The sequence below is a fragment of the Mixophyes fleayi genome, chromosome 1 (genome assembly GCF_038048845.1).
Source record: "Mixophyes fleayi isolate aMixFle1 chromosome 1, aMixFle1.hap1, whole genome shotgun sequence".
NCBI classification, from domain to species: Eukaryota; Metazoa; Chordata; class Amphibia; order Anura; family Limnodynastidae; genus Mixophyes; species Mixophyes fleayi.
The window spans coordinates 259946701-259963754 of record NC_134402.1 but is presented as its reverse complement, the minus strand read 5'-3'; the positions used below and the strand labels follow the sequence as shown (position 1 = coordinate 259963754).

The 17054-nt window shown below is 37.0% G+C and overlaps 1 protein-coding gene across 1 annotated transcript in view; it reads right to left on the bottom strand.

Moving 5' to 3' along the window:
* Positions 1–1947: 1947 nt before the first annotated feature.
* Positions 1948–17054, bottom strand: part of CAAP1 (caspase activity and apoptosis inhibitor 1) — a 45366-nt gene continuing 30259 nt past the window's right edge. Inside the window, exons 5-6 of the mRNA XM_075210081.1 lie at positions 7477–7550; positions 1948–2801 (exon numbers count right to left, since the gene is read on the bottom strand). Of these exons, the coding sequence (XP_075066182.1) occupies positions 2467–2801; positions 7477–7550 (409 nt within the window). The 3' untranslated portion in view covers positions 1948–2466. The remainder of the gene's footprint in view (positions 2802–7476; positions 7551–17054) is intronic.

Here is a 17054-nt window from a genome sequence, read left to right as displayed (position 1 = left end):
ATATAACCACCACTGCCTTTTTACTAATACCAACAAAAAAAAATGTTCTGTGCAGCATTAAACTACAACAGTTATAGCATCAGTTATATCTGCAGGCTACATGTTACTAAACATACTGAAATAGGAAACCTACATGGCAAAATCCCCAATCATTTTAATTATAAAAATGTGCTTTGTTACTACAATAAAATACTACATTCTACAACATACTTAATATCTTTTTGCCGAGTTTATATTTAAGGGACCACTAAAGTTAAAGGCGATACATGAAAATGCTTCTACCAGATCACAGCCTTATCATGTATTTTCCATTTCGAAAATTTCAGCACACCTTTATTTAAACAACTGTGTCTGTAGAAGCTCTTTAGTATAAGATACTGGCTTTCTGTTTAGTGTGTTTAAAGGAATAAAAAAGAGAGTGCATTAAAAAGCAATCATTGTCATTTGCAAAGCACAAAGCATCTGATTTGCAGTGCAAAACAAACTTTGGCCCCACCATGTACCTTGATTTTCACAAATGTGCCAAGATTTCCACTGTAGCTCAAAGGTCTATCTACCGTACTGTTCTATCTTGTACGGTCCTATTTTTTTGTACCCTGTAGGGCGCTGCGGACATTTTGTGGAAATAAAAATGATTAATAACAGTTTTGCGGAGGAACAGAAGTTTGCGCAGGCTGAGTCAGGTCGTCGCTTGCAAAGTACAGAGGTGCACACGGATACACTGAAAAAGGAAATCTTGTTTTGTTGCGCGAGATTATTTAAATGAAATAAAGGGTGCCCTATACTTTTAATGGGACTCATTTTGGGCATCCATGCTGCAGAGAAGCACACTCTAAGTAATGGAATAAAAGGCAATACACAAAAATGGCACATGTAAAAAGACATTTACAATGTTCTCTCGCTTTCATGATTCATTTAAGCCATAAATGAGGCTACACTGAGAAGCTACACTGTATTTTAATAGAAAAACTTAAGTTTAAAATGATGAAAGAGGTGGTACTAAAATGATAGGTTGGACATTGAAGTGACATTTACACATTTGTACCTGAGTGTGCCTGAGATTGTTCTCTCTACACATCCATATGCAGAGGTGTTTTCCCTGACAGCTGGTGTGTGCACCAATCACACCTATTGCACATCTCTACTATTGCACACACACTTGTCTACACTTCCAAACAAGATTAGGCTGTATTAATTAGAAAATGGTTCTGTGCCAACGCATTGATGCTTGATCAAGGTACATATGTCTCCATCAGCGGAAATCCGCTTCTGCTATGTCTTTGCCATAACTATGCAGTTTGATCACTTTACTGCTCTGATTCGAACAGTATTTCTTTAGGGGCAATTATTTTATTATCCAATTCTATTTGGGATTTTCAAGTGTTCTATAAAGTGTGATAATAACCCTACTGTTAAACATACTTGTTTGATTTTTGAAAATAAGTGAGACAATAAAATGAAGACTTGATCAGTTAGTGGTGAGCATTAACATACATCACATTATATATCATTTCCATACACACACACACACATCTAATTTTCTGCATTAACAGCCGGTTGTATCATCGATTTATATTAGAAACATATTTTTCATATTATCCTATTTCTAATATAAATCAATGAAACAACCAGATCTGAATGCAGCGCATTATATATATCTGCAGTTTCTATAAGCAGCTGTGTTCACAAGCACAGAACGCAGAGTGTGTACTTTTTATGCCTGGAAAATCTTAAGTTTACTGGAGCTGGTGTGGGATATACAAGATGCTGCAATCAACAGGTCCCATGCATTGATCCTTCTGTGACTCTATGAGTTAAGATGGAGAGTTTATTGATAAAATGTTTTATTGGACCAGAGTTCTCATTTAAAATGTATTAGCTGTGCTGTCATCTGCTACAATATTTACACTATAAATGCATCAACATATCAACAGAAACACTAAGATATTAACTGACTATTGGCTTTTAATTGTGTATTGAAACTTTTACACATACTGTAAGATAATGGTTAAAACCTGAAATAAATACAGGCAGAAATAAAAGCACACAAATAAACATTCATTGACTCATGTATACTCAATAACATACATTGCAGAGCATCAAACTAGCAGTGTTATAGTAAGTAACAAGCACTATACATTTGTACAATGCAAATGATGTGACTAACATTTCACTACATAATATCAGTGGAAGTTGAAAATCGCAATTGGATAAAATTAGGCTTATTTTCATAGAATGAGCTGTGAATGCTCTTGATGTGAGGACTCATGTTCTTAAAAGTGTGCTCGAAGCCAAAACTATATGCTCAAATCAATAAGATTTTCACAATAATACATTCATAGTTATTGCAATATTTGAAGTAAAAAATAAACTTGGACTTTGTTACTGCAATTTATCTACAACTCAACATGGATTAAAGATCCTATCAAAATATTGTGTGCATTTTATAAATAAAAGGTTAAAAAGTCAAGACTTCTTCACATCGCCAGCCTTCATCAGGGCTTTAATTGCACGGGCTCTCATCTCTAATTCAAGTAGCTCTAGCTGTTGAGCGGATGGTTGAACCTCCTCAGGGAGCGCTGCAACAGAGGAAGAGGGCAGTTCTTCCACCGGCTCAGCCAGCCCCAGGATTTCATTAACGCTTTTCTCAATGTCCATCACAAGGTCGTCAGGCTGTCCTGCCACTTTACTGGCAGTTGTAACAGGAGTCTCGTGGCTACGATCTTCACAGCTCACCCCTTCTATGTCGCTGTCATATGTATCTGCATTAATACTAAGAACATCGTAGTCTTCTCCCTTACCTTAAAAAAATAAAAACAAACAGAATGACACGGTGCAAACCAGACAACATTAACTAAGACTGTGTTTCAAAATTATACTTGGAAATGTAAACACAAATGGATTCTGTAAATGTCTCTTGTTTTCAGCAGGGCAGACAGATTTTCAGGTGGTAAAAACAAGACCAATATTATTGTCTGGGATTCACTGAACTTCAAAAAAGAAAAATGATGCAGCGTTGAATGATTATTCTCCTGCTCTGCGAGCCTGACGAGGTGCAAATAGCAAGTAATCAGAGTATAAAACAAAAAAACAGCTAGTTAGGTAAATTGGTTTGATGACTTGTTTGGCACATCCATTTAACTAAAACCCTGCACACTGCAAAACTGGTTATAGACAGATATATAGGACAATAAGAATGAATAGAAAGTGGCTCTTTTCCTAATCAAATGCACCTACAAAGAAACAAATAAGGGATAATTATCAGCAAATGAAAACAAATACAGACCAAGTCGGTGGGAATCTTGCTGAATTTTATTTTGGCCATATAGTTAAATAGTTCCTCTCTATCCGTTATATATAAATAAAAGGCAACAAGGCATTTCATACCATTTTGCAGCTATACTGGGAGGGTGCTTTTACAGTTAGACTGCTCCTGTGGATGCAGGTAGAGACCGTATCATTCAATTTAGATTTATTTACAGGGATTATCCAACATCTGTATTATAAGGAGCCTCTGGGGACTAATGATTGTTTACATTTTTATAAGTCAGGGTTATTTTCTTATCGTCAGTATGGAATTTGGAATATTATTGTAAACATTACTTCCTCTGCCCTGGCAGTCACAATTTGTTAAAACATCAAATATGTCCTACACCTAGGTACAGACTTCGGGGCTGGTGGAGGACTTGCTTTCAACAGGAATGTCCATAGATCCCTTTTATTACACCCCCCATCACAATCAGTAGCATACATTTCACAAAGCCACTTCTATATATTTTCCGGGCAGCCATATAGGGTTTCATTAAGAGATAGAGAAGGTGGCTAAGAGACCCTTGCACAACCTACATCTGTTTCCAAGGGGGGGTTTTTTTGTACGAAAAATCCCCCCCACCACCACCACCACACACATTTCTTATGAAGAAGTCAGGAAGACCTAGAAGTTAGGAAGTATAAGGCGCTTACTTTATTCTACTCACTGAACAAACATATATTGGACATAAGGTTTTAAAATAATCCTTGGGTAAAGGTCAGGTGTATGTGTATTATGGGGTCACTTTATATAATCCTTCTCATTTTGGTTATGTCTTTTCTTCTAGTCTCCAAATTGTGTTTTGCACCTATGACATGCTTATCTTTTATATGTCTTTATGGTTGGTAGGTGTTGTATTTGGGTGTTTTTGTACAGTGAAGAAGAATAAAGTTGACCTTTTAAAAAAAGGTCAGTTAATCAATAGGACACAAAAAAAAACCCCAAAAAAAACCCACAGTAAAAAGCCAATGAAATAAGGTTTGGATTTTACTTGTGTTCAGACTTTTTCCTTTCAAGATGTTTTTCTATCCTATTATCTACCATAGAGTTGAAAAACATTGCACACTACAAAGGTTTGACTAGTGTTGCTACACAGGCAAAATGTTTGATCTTAAAATAATAAAGATATCATAAAAAGGTGATAATAGCACATATATATTAACTGACAATATTGTGATTTTGTATTGAGAAGTAAAAGGGTAATGCAGTATGCAGATATATTATTTACAATCCAAGTCTAATTGTACATCATATGGACATGAGCTATTGTCCAAAGAAATCACCTTTTAAAATATAATTGTAAAGAGCAATATACAAAATAACATTTAAAAAAAACCCTCAAAATGAAATTTGGTTTAATATATCAAACAGACATTCTTGTCTTCTCTGCTCAACTCCTTGAAGCTGCTAATGTTGAGACATTTACATGCAAGAGAGGACTCCTGATTATTCACGCACAGATATTTGAATAATTATTCCACCCATTTCTTTGCTCATCAATATTATGAAGGTAAACATTATAATATTAAACACTAGTAACATATAATTATTAGCTCATAAATCAAGACAACTTTTACTATCCTTCTGAAATGAACATTCAAGACTGCCGTGGTATGCAGCTTACCGTTAATAATAAATTGCACTTGTTTGTGTCTACCCTGCTATGTACTGTTTTTAATTCTCCTCTTTTAATTATGAATAAGAAAACATCATACCAATCACCAATGCATAATTATTTGCAAAAACTGCCATCTATTCCTCTGAAATTTTGACATTGTCTGATTAATGTGAAGTGCCCAGACATCCAAGGACATTCATACATATAATATCAGTGATATTTTTAGAATGAAGAACATGTCTATCTCTCCTCCTATACATTCAAATTGCCTAGTTAATACAAGCAATATCCTTACCTTCATAAAACAATAGGAAGAGCAGAGTTTTTAAATTGAAATAGTTTTCTATTTTTCTCTTATGAGATGTACGAGATGCAATCATCAAATTACTTGCAGAGTAAAATAAACAATAATACGACATATACTCTATAATATAAATGTCTAGTGGCGTGTGTTAGTCTGTCTGTCGAAAAAATAAAACCAAGCTGCAGCGCCACCTGCTGGGCGGAGTTATACACTGACATGCTAAATTCTTGGTGTGTGTGGGAAAAAAAATTCAGAAAGGGCTGAAATTTGGTATACTAAGATGTTTTTAATTTGTTAATTTAATTTGTTAATTGTTAAAAGTGTTTATAAAGATTTAAAAAAAATATATATATATTTCTTGAAGGAGAAGTGACAGTTGGGAGTGGTTGGTGGTTGCCGGGGGTGACAGTGGGGAGTGGTTGGTGGTTAAGGCCTGGGCTATGGCCCAAATGTATGACAAGAACCTTTTTAACACCTTAAGTAGCTTGATTTGACTAGAATGCATGAGTATTGTACTATATAATACCTGATTGAAGCCATCTATTTTCTGCACTGTGCAAATATATGATTTGTTGTAAGTGAAAGTTTTATACTTCCCTTTTAAATTACTAAATACATTAGATATGTTTTTTTTAATTGATGTGGTTTGTATTGTTATAACTGATCATGAATCCCAAAGTAAGAAAACTCTGGTCCAGTGCAGCTACTTCTCATGTTTGAAAGATTTTTGGTTTGTATTTTAGGGGGAACTTTGAGTTATCATCACCTCACTTGAGAACACAGTAGATTAAGATTCAGGACGTTTAACCAAATGCCATTCAAAACGGAGCAGTTGCCATGCATAGCCAAACTTTATTATGTGCTTCCCACTAAAAATACATGGTATTAAAAACAGGAGCTACGCTGAAATACGGGGTAACTGGAATACAAGTACATTTCTTAACAATTTCTTCCCACATATTACAATAGCCTAAACGTTATTTGTGGAGGAGATTCCTGTTAAGGTCATCAGATTAAGAAGCCAATTTTATTTTATCTCTAAAAAACTTTGGTGCTGTTATATTGCTATACAACAAGTTCTATAAAACAAATGTAAACAGTTGGTTTCACAAGTAATAAACAAGTTAGTTATTCGACTCCTTATCAATACTGGGCAACGATTAATTTCGGGGAGGGTCATCGCACACACATTTGAGGAGTTAAGTCAATCTTGTGCCACTGTATAATGTTCCTTTATACATTACCATAAGCTATGCTTTAATATGACAGGTTTCTATATATTGTATGGTGTTATAACAAGTCGTCCCATATTGAGCCACTATATAATATTCTAATATATCATAAACTTCCCTTGTTTATTATGTGATTTTACCTGTTGGCCATTTCTTGGTTGTCAATTAATAGGAGATTGTGTGTATTCAAATCATTTTTGTGCTTTATTTATCTTTTTTTATATCAATAAATTGCAGTCCCACCATCTCTCGTCCCTGAGATTACACATGAAGACCTGCAAGTGTATCTCTCTCACCGAACCTTGAGACCCAGAACCTTTTCTAAACAACCTCCTTGCTATGTGGTGGCTCAGTGCCATTATTACAAAGTAAAAACAAAAAAACAAAAACCCCTAGACAATAGCAACTAGAAATACTCCATCAATCGCATATTCAGAATCCAGTCTCCTCATATTCCAGGACCTGGCTTCTTCAGCCATTAGAAAGAGGTGCGACCTCATCAATGTATCCAAAACACTTAGAATTCATGAAAGTTGTTACAGGTGGGGATTACGGTTTAAAACGAAAATCTCTTATGAAGGCAGAACGTATTCTATTGACCCCTCAATAAGGTATGGCTCTTTTTTGGAAAATTATACTTACTGTAGTACAATAAACACACTGCAAAAACAGAAGGAAAAAAAACCTGCACTCAGCCAGACTTGCTAAACCTAGATACTCTACATTCTTATGTAATTTAAATTATTTTATTAACAGGATGACAAGAACTCCTTTAGTTTATTTCCATCTCCCACTCCTCTATTTATCACCCACACCCCCTCCCGCTAGCAGTTTTTTCCAATGGCTTACATACATATCACTTTATTAGATAGATAGAATATATGCTACCGAAGCATGTACTCCCCCTCCCTATCTCACTGTACACCCTTTCCTTGGATAGTTTCTAAACGCAATAAAGAGAGATTTTGAAAATTTGATTTGCTTACGATACCATGACACTAGCTCTACATACCCACTTTCGCATCTGCTTCTTCTGATCCTGTATTATCCCTCAAGGAAGAAGTGGAATCTATATTGCCGTCGTGTCTGTAAAGTAAGTAGAGAGTAAATCAATAATACATTGTGTGTTAACCTGTTAAAACTCACCGTAGCTCTGTTAAAAAGGAAACATTACCTACTCACTCCATTTCAGTTGAAGCTCACCTATAGGACCGTTTGAGCTACTGTGGCATTACTTGTCCTGTGTGGGTGTGTGTATGAACCCACTAATGCACACACAACACATTTTTATAGAGTATGTCTGCCATGGTGTCACTCACATTACGCCTGCTCAGTTGGAGAAGAACCTCCCCACTAACATGAAAACCTGTTCCAGAGGGGTTAACTATAAATCTTCAGGTGTTTTCATGTATGTTATTCAGCTCAGCTATATACAATTTTGATATAGATTAATGTCAAATATTGGCTTTACTTGTTCTTTAAACAGATTATTCACAAATTAGTCTAAAGTATTAAAGACACATGATTGTGTGCATAAGCCTCACAGCTCACTCATCTTCAAACCGCCTCACAACTTCTCCCTAATTTATCTTCCCTTGCAACTTTCTTTTTCACACTCATTAACACTTCTTATAGCTTGCATCCAGCCTGCTGCTCCTTCACCTAATTTATAAAAACTGCTGTGGCCAGGGCCGCCATCAGGGGGTACTCTTGTACCGGGCCCGGGGTCGCCCGGGGTCACCAGGGGGCCCGGCGGCTCTCTTACATTTTCATTTATTCGCTTTTTTTTTAATGCATGTTGTTTTTCCTCCGACCACAAGGGGGCGCCCCGACAGCCGACAGTGAAGCAGTCCTGGAAGTTAATCACCAGGCTGCTTTTCACTGAGGGTGGGCTGCAGCACAAGCAGGAGGGAGCTCAACGTCCTGGAGCTCAGATAGGCTGCTGACAGCTTTTCTATTACCAATGAGGAACGGACAACATCAGTGTGAGAGGTGAGTTGACTCACATATAGGACTACAGAGCAGTTTTTAGTGTTTGTAGTGTGTGTCTCAATTTGAATTGGGGCACTACTGTGTGGCATAATATTATCTGGGGACACTACTATGTGGCATATTATCATCTGGGGTGCACTACTTGGCATAATATAATCTGGGGCACTACTGTGTGGCATAATATTATCCGTGGGCACTACTGTGTGGCATATTATTATCCGGGGACACTACTGTGTGGCATAATATTATCTAGGGACACTACTGTGTGGTATATTATTATCTGGGGCACTACTGTGTGGCATATTATCTGGGGTGCACTACTTGGCATATTATCTGGGGCACTACTGTGTGGCATATTATCTGGGGCACTACTGCGTGGCATAATATTATCTGAGGCACTACTGTGTGGCATAATATTATCTGGGGCACTACTGTGTGGCATATTATCTGTGGACACTACTGTGTGGCATATTATTATCTGTGGGCACTACTGTGTGGCATATTATTGTCTGGGGTGCACTACTGTGTGGCATATTATCTGTGGGCACTACTGTGTGGCATATTATCATCTGGGGCCACTACTGTGTGGCATATTATCATCTGGGGACACTACTGTGTGGCATATTATCATCTGGGGACACTACTGTGTGGCATATTATCATCTGGGGTGCACTACTTGGCATAATATAATCTGGGGCACTACTGTGTGGCATAATATTATCCGTGGGCACTACTGTGTGGCATATTATTATCCGGGGACACTACTGTGTGGCATAATATTATCTAGGGACACTACTGTGTGGTATATTATTATCTGGTGCACTACTGTGTGGCATATTATCTGGGGTGCACTACTTGGCATATTATCTGGGGCACTACTGTGTGGCATATTATCTGGGGCACTACTGCGTGGCATAATATTATCTGAGGCACTACTGTGTGGCATAATATTATCTGGGGCACTACTGTGTGGCATATTATCTGTGGACACTACTGTGTGGCATATTATCTGTGGGCACTACTGTGTGGCATATTATTGTCTGGGGTGCACTACTGTGTGGCATATTATCTGTGGGCACTACTGTGTGGCATATTATCATCTGGGGCCACTACTGTGTGGCATATTATCATCTGGGGACACTACTATGTGGCATATCATCTGGGGACACTACTGTGTGGCATATTATCATCTGGGGTGCACTACTTGGCATAATATTATCTGGGGACACTACTGTGTGGCATATTATTATCTGGGGCAATTCTGTGTGGCATATTATCTGTGGGCACTACTTGGCATAATATTATCTGGGGACACTACTGTGTGGCACATTATCATCTGGGGGCAGTATTGTTTGGTGTTTTATGAACTGGGGGCACTATTAGGCACCCTCCCCCTAGACGTTGCTGTACACACCCTTCCGGCAGCGAGCTGCGGCACAGAGTATCCCTCGCTCGGTGTCCCGGGGTCCCTAATGAAGTGTTATGCGCACTCCTATGGGTAAGTGACCTGAACACTCTGACAGAGTACTGAGCTAATATCAGATCATTATTGGCAACAGACTTTCCTTGTGGAGTAAATCTGCTTGCCAGTCTACTGCGTCATCTTTCTATGTCTTATAACATCCAAAATTGTATTTCATCCTCATTATTTGGTAGTATTTAAGGATTTTATTCTTGGTATGAGACCATGTTACACGTTTATGATCTGATTCTACTGCAGAACAGTGGTACTCTCACATCTGACAGTGCTGCTGTCCTGCAATATTCCAGCACTGGCATCTTTCTTTTATTTCTCTAACTGGTCACTTTTAAGCAGGTACTGTAAGTAAATTCATTAGGTATTGAATGGATTATCCTGCAAATTTGGAAACTCACAGTTCCTTTCTGCAGAGCATTTACTTATTATTTTAACTCTTCATCATCAGCATTTATTTATTTATATTGCGCCAACATATTCCATAGCGCTTTACAATTGGGGGCAAACACAGTAAGAAACAAACTGGGTAAAACAGACAAAAAGGTGAGAAGGCCCTGCTCGCAAGTTTACAATATATGGAAGACCCTGCTCGCAAGCTTACAATATATGGAAGGCCCTGCTCGCAAGCTTACAATATATGGAAGGCCCTGCTCGCAAGCTTACAATATATGGAAGGCCCTGCTCGCAAGCTTACAATATATGGAAGGCCCTGCTCGCAAGCTTACAATATATGGAAGGCCCTGCTCGCAAGCTTACAATATATGGAAGGCCCTGCTCGCAAGCTTACAATATATGGAAGGCCCTGCTCGCAAGCTTACAATATATGGAAGGCCCTGTTCGCAAGCTTACAATATATGGAAGGCCCTGTTCGCAAGCTTACAATATATGGAAGGCCCTGCTCGCAAGCTTACAATATATGGAAGGCCCTGCTCGCAAGCTTACAATATATGGAAGGCCCTGCTCGCAAGCTTACAATATATGGAAGGCCCTGCTCGCAAGCTTACAATATATGGAAGGCCCTGCTCGCAAGCTTACAATATATGGAAGGCCCTGCTCGCAAGCTTACAATATATGGAAGGCCCTGCTCGCAAGCTTACAATATATGGAAGGCCCTGCTCGCAAGCTTACAATATATGGAAGGCCCTGCTCGCAAGCTTACAATATATATGGAAGGCCCTGCTCGCATGCTCACAATATATGGAAGGCCCTGCTCGCAAGCTTACAATATATGGAAGGCCCTGCTCGCAAGCTTACAATATATGGAAGGCCCTGCTCGCAAGCTTACAATATATGGTTTAAATATTATGAACATGTTGTACATCTGTATGGAACACCAGCATTTTATTCATGCATATCAGTCCCTGTGTAGATTACAATATAATTTACCTACCACATACTCGCACACGTGAGGAGCAATTTAGTCAGAATTCAATGCTTGATGGTATAGGAAGGGGAGAGGGACCTCTGAATAAATGACTTTCTTATAGATAGGAGGCTGGCATGGTCTGTCTGTGCGGTGTGTCAAATGTCTATTTGTTTACACAATATAGTCACACTCCTCTTACATGGCAGTTTTCAGTTCTACATTAATAAATACTTGGGGTTTAGCACAATACTTTATAACCTTTCTTTGTGTCTGCTTACTGCGTGTTCCGTTAGCCTCGCCTGCCACTGATAACTGATGTGGTTATGGATAATCGAGTTAATCCCGCCTACTTTTGTGTTGGACCAGCCCACTGTTTGGTCCCGCCCATGTGAGGCCACTTCCAGAATTTTTTCCAGGGCAACTCTAAGTTCCCAATCCGCCCCTGAGTGATGGTGTGGTGTGACCTGACGTCATACTGATGTTCCCGCCGCCGCTGTAAGAATAAGAAACAAGGAGCAGCAGCTGCAACATCTGGGTAAGTATATTTTAAAGATATTTTATCACATTTTTTTTTTTACTCTGAATTTTGTAGGAGACTAGGCTTCCAAGTATGATAATGGGTTAAGCTGTATTTCTTGAGGGATAATAGTTATTTTCTCCCTTAATGTCATAAATTAAGTTTTTGGGTTTTTTTGGGGACGGGGGACGGGGGGACATTCACCAAGAGGGGTGGGGGCATTCATCGGGGGGGCCCTGCCTGTTTCATTTGTACTGGGCCCCACGAATTCTGATGGCAGCCCTGGTTGTGGCATTTGGTAAATGTGCCACCACACCTAATTTGCTTTCATGATGAGATCAAATTCATATAACCGATTCATGTGAGGGGTAAATTTCACAAGATGTATTAAACTGGACCCTCACGTGGTAATTATATAAGGGCCAATTTATATCATATCAGCTTGAAACTGCGGAATGGTGCTCTGACAAACAGTAAAGATGGCAAAGAAATCTGGATCTTAATTGTTCGTGGCTGAAGCTCCAGTTGGTCAGCGTTTATAATTGCTATGTGTGTGTGATCATCTGCAGACTGCTTTATTTGGGCACCATAGAATGCCGGTGTTTGACCTGACCTGAATATGTGAATGGCCATATTGAAAACAGATTTTATGGATCTTAGCATGTGTGGCTATAGAATGGTAATAAATTTGATAAATTTCAGAAGGATTATCTCACATGCATGTTAAAGAAGAAAAAAGGAAAAAGGGAGAAGGGAAAAGGAAGAAGTATCTTTGTCCCAACAACAAGAAGAAATTTAAGGAACCACCATATTTTGAGAGCTTACCCCTAACCAGTATAAAAATGCATCTCCCAGTAGCGACAACCAGGAAACATTTAAACGCAAGCTAAGTTGACACAATTGGACAGACCTGCGGTTCTATGCATTTAGAATCTGTTTTAAACTAACACACAGTGCTGGTAAGGCATGGTCCTTGATGGCTGTCTGTAGGGAACAAGCAGTGGTTGGAGCAAAGGCAGGGAAGAGTTCTTCCTAATTGCATTTGTTTGTTTCATTTTTAAAGTTAAGGTTGAAGATGTAACTACTAGGCTGATAAAACTAACATTTATATAGAATGATTCAGAAGCTACAAAAATTATAAAATATTTAATAAAAAGGAGCAAATCTGCTGGCGTAAGGAAGCATTGCAAACTAAACAACATAAAAAAGAAACACTGCCAAGGGATGCTACGCATCATATAATTTGTTTGAATTGCTAATTGTAACAGGAAGTCTTAATGATTTATTTAAAAATCATAGAATGACAAAATAGTAATAGTTGGATATACCCATAAATTTGCTTCACAAAAGAAAACTTAAAAAAAAAAATTAAAAAAATAAATAAATTACTACATCAATAATGCTCCTACTGCTCTCGAACACACTTATTAGCACAGATATACCGCTATTTAGGTTGGCGATGACAAATAAAACAGCACAACTTTTTTTTTAGAAGAAAAAAAGCCATCTTTCCTCAAAAGCGGAAATAAAGTTAATAGTAAACACCAGGAACCAAATAAATCCAAAATGAAAACTTGACTCCAAAACGCACACACACGTAGTAATTACCCACTACGCGATATATACAGCTCCATTATCCTGTAAACCTTGGTTAGGGAGTTATGCTGCTGTGACATAATAAAGAGAGAGTTGCTTGGAACGGTGGCCACCCTTGTAATAATGCAGTGAGGTTTCCAGAATATGTGAAATTAGTGCCCAAGCATGTCAAAATAGTCACCAACAAAAATGTATTTTAGATGCCAATAGCTTTATAATTAATGTAAGAGCTGCAGCAGAAAATTACTGATGCGTTTCATCCACCAATCTCTGGGTTAATAAAAAATACATAAAATAAATAAACACAATATGATCAAATGTGAAACCTTCTAACATGTATTTATTTGTTAAATAAAACGACAAGCCAATATTTAAACACCTGCACATATAATCAGTGGCCTGTACTGCCATTAGTCTCCTATTTAGAAGCCATATAGTAACCAAGTCATTAACAACTTGAGTATAGTTTTATAAAAGTGAACCACGTTGCTTACTGGACACTAAACAACTGTTAAAAAAATTAATGTATAATTTCATACTCTTATATAGTTATAAGATGTAACAAAGTTTAACATTTTGCAGAAATGACAGTACGTTCATATTTTCACATTTTATAACCACTGAAATCAGAATCTCTGTATAATCTCACTAGTTAGTTCTTAACTGAAACACCATGACACGTACATGCATGCCCACTTCAAAGAAGTCATGTGACATGGGCTAGGAGGAGGGCGTGGTGACATTTCACGTCACTATAGCCCCGTCCCCACTATAAAAAAGCGAAATTCACGGCATTGAATGGAGGGGACGGAGCTTAATGACGCGATTTAGCCCAACCCCCTCCATTCACTGCCGTGAATTGCGCAAAATTCAGGAGTTTTGCCTACTCTTACGGGAGTCCGTGATGCCATGACATCTTATACTCAATCAAGCTCTTAACATTATTCCTAATTCTATGAATCTCTTATCGGGATCATATTTTTGCAGATGTTAACGATTTATTCATTTAATATATAAAAGTTACTAACGGAAGAGAAGTATATAGTGAGTTAGAGAACTTCAACTATTCACTAATTCATGAAATAGGATTTACTCTACATTTTGAAGAGAGAGAGATTAAATCCAACTAGCAATGACAAATAACAGGGTTCGGAGACTCCCCATCGCACCTACAGTAGAAATCATATCTTGTTATCAATATAGAAATTGATTGAAATGTTTTTATTTCTTTTTAAATAATAAAAAATGTTTTATTATCACAAAGAGAATGACAAAATATTAAAACAATTTAACATCCTCTTACTAATCAAACCAAGTAACCAATTTTATAATAATATTATTAAATATTTCACCTAGAAAATGATATTATAATGGTTAAATCAAAAGAGGGTAAAAATGTTTTGGAAAAAAAACAAAAAAATCTGGAGACACTATAGGTTTGTAATGGTTTCTAAATATTCCGATTAGGTTTCCTAAAATGTTCTTTCAAACTTCTTGTTGTCCTTAATATGTCACACAGTTCGCTAGGTCATCTTGACTTGGTGCTAGCATGTTTCCATTTTTGTTTTACATAATTTGTAGATTATTATCCACAAGTTACTTAAAATAGGATCTGGTTTCAAGGTATGAAACATTTTTACATAAACGGTCTGTCTTATTTGATATGGCTTTTTCTTAAACTTTTAAAAGACTTTTGAAATATAAGTATGAAATGGTATATGGATTTTTCTAAAAGTTTTTAGTGCCCAGTAAGCAACACGGTTCACTTGTTGTCAATGACTTGGTTCCTATGGCTTTTAAAAAAAGGACACAAAAATGGCAATATGGGTTACAGATTATAAATGACAGTAAAGGATTTATATAAATTGGCTTGACATTTTATATTTCATTTGTCACTGCCAACCCAAGTAGATATCTATAAAGTATATTTGAGAGCAATAAGAGGAGCAGCAAATCTGGTTATAAAAATTGTGCTTTGTGATGTTTTTAATGCTTTGTTTATATTATTTGCAAAACAAATTTATTTAGAAAGAAGTTAATTTTATTATTTATAATTGTGGAATAAATTCAAAAGACTTGCGTTATAATTAATCTAATTTATTATATAGAGTATCATCTTTTAGCACTATTTCTTTTTTATTTTGAACTCCATAAATTTATCAAAAGCTACAAAGGATTTAAAATAGAATCAGAAAGTCTGAGTATGAGAAAATATTTTCTAAGAGCACAAGGCATTTTCTCAGTATGTTCCATACTAAGCTTCTAAGGCAGCGACATGTAATATGCCTTTTCTCCAATGCACACTCTTTAGCTCTGCCATTACAAGGACCATCATTTCTATTATAAGAAAAATAGGCAATAACTTGCACAAGATGCTATTACTTGCACACAAACGGAGATGGAATAGAGGAAACATGACCATCTGCTTTTCAGGTCCCTTGAGTGTTATTTTCTGCACACTATTCCATACTTTAAAGCTAGCAGTAGACATATAAATTACAGTATTGTAGAATAAACAGAGAATATTAATAACAAGGCTTGCAGAGCCATCTAGTGGCAGAATCAATCTGCACACTTTCCCCACAGCTCAGTTTCCCAACGCTAACTGGAGAGATTTGGAGACATTTAGATACACTCCGATAGAGAGAGTACATCATTACGTGACCCTTTGGGTGTAAGGTTTATTAAATATACAAGCATGTTTACCTTTTACATTTGTTTTATACAATAGGTCTGCTTTATGACCATCCTAGTATTTACACTAGCGTGTGTTGTCCACAGCAACTAAAGCGTAAATATAAAAACTTCACTTATGTTCCCAATTTGCTTACTCAATTGCCACAGATAAAAATACTGTTGAACTAGATACCAGCTTATGCAGCATTTGTGGTGTGGAAGACTTTTGGGGGTTAGTTTTAAAGCGTTCACAATAAGAACCCTTTGTGCTTACCAAAACAACACCTGTTTATTTATATAATTTTTTTAACAAAAGATAATTGGGCCACATGCTGTGACACTAGAAAAGATGCTTTTATTTTAAACTTTCAAATAAATCAATGGGTGCAATCACCTGAACTAATATGATGAAAACCATAGAAAGAAGTTTGAGCAATAGACAACTATTAAAATTAACCACACCAAAGGAATAAGTTACAAGAGTTCAGTGATGTATAATGATCAATGAATAATACAGCAGTATATTAAAAATTATAATAGGTCTTAGTTTTAATATCAAATGTATTGTATGCATAAATTCTAACACACGACTTTCCAGATCGATACGGAGTGTAATTTTTTTACCCCACAGAGTATGCTTGACCAAGCTGAGTGGACAGAAATTTGAATGACTAGCTGCACACATTTATAAGTGGACCAATGGTCTAAGATAAGACTCCCTATCAAATTTTTGATAACACGCAACCTGTGGAATATCTATTGAAAACTTGTATTGAAGAAAATGTTCAATTTTACTTTAAGAATATGCTGAATTTGTTTATGCTGAAATCTCTCAATGAAAACAATGTGTTTTGTACATTCCATGTTAAACTTTTAAAATGGCTGATTTGGGCAAAAGCATCATTATTGAAATTGTACAAATACAGAAGGCTTTGCTAGTTTCAGAGAAGGAAATAGATAGCAAAT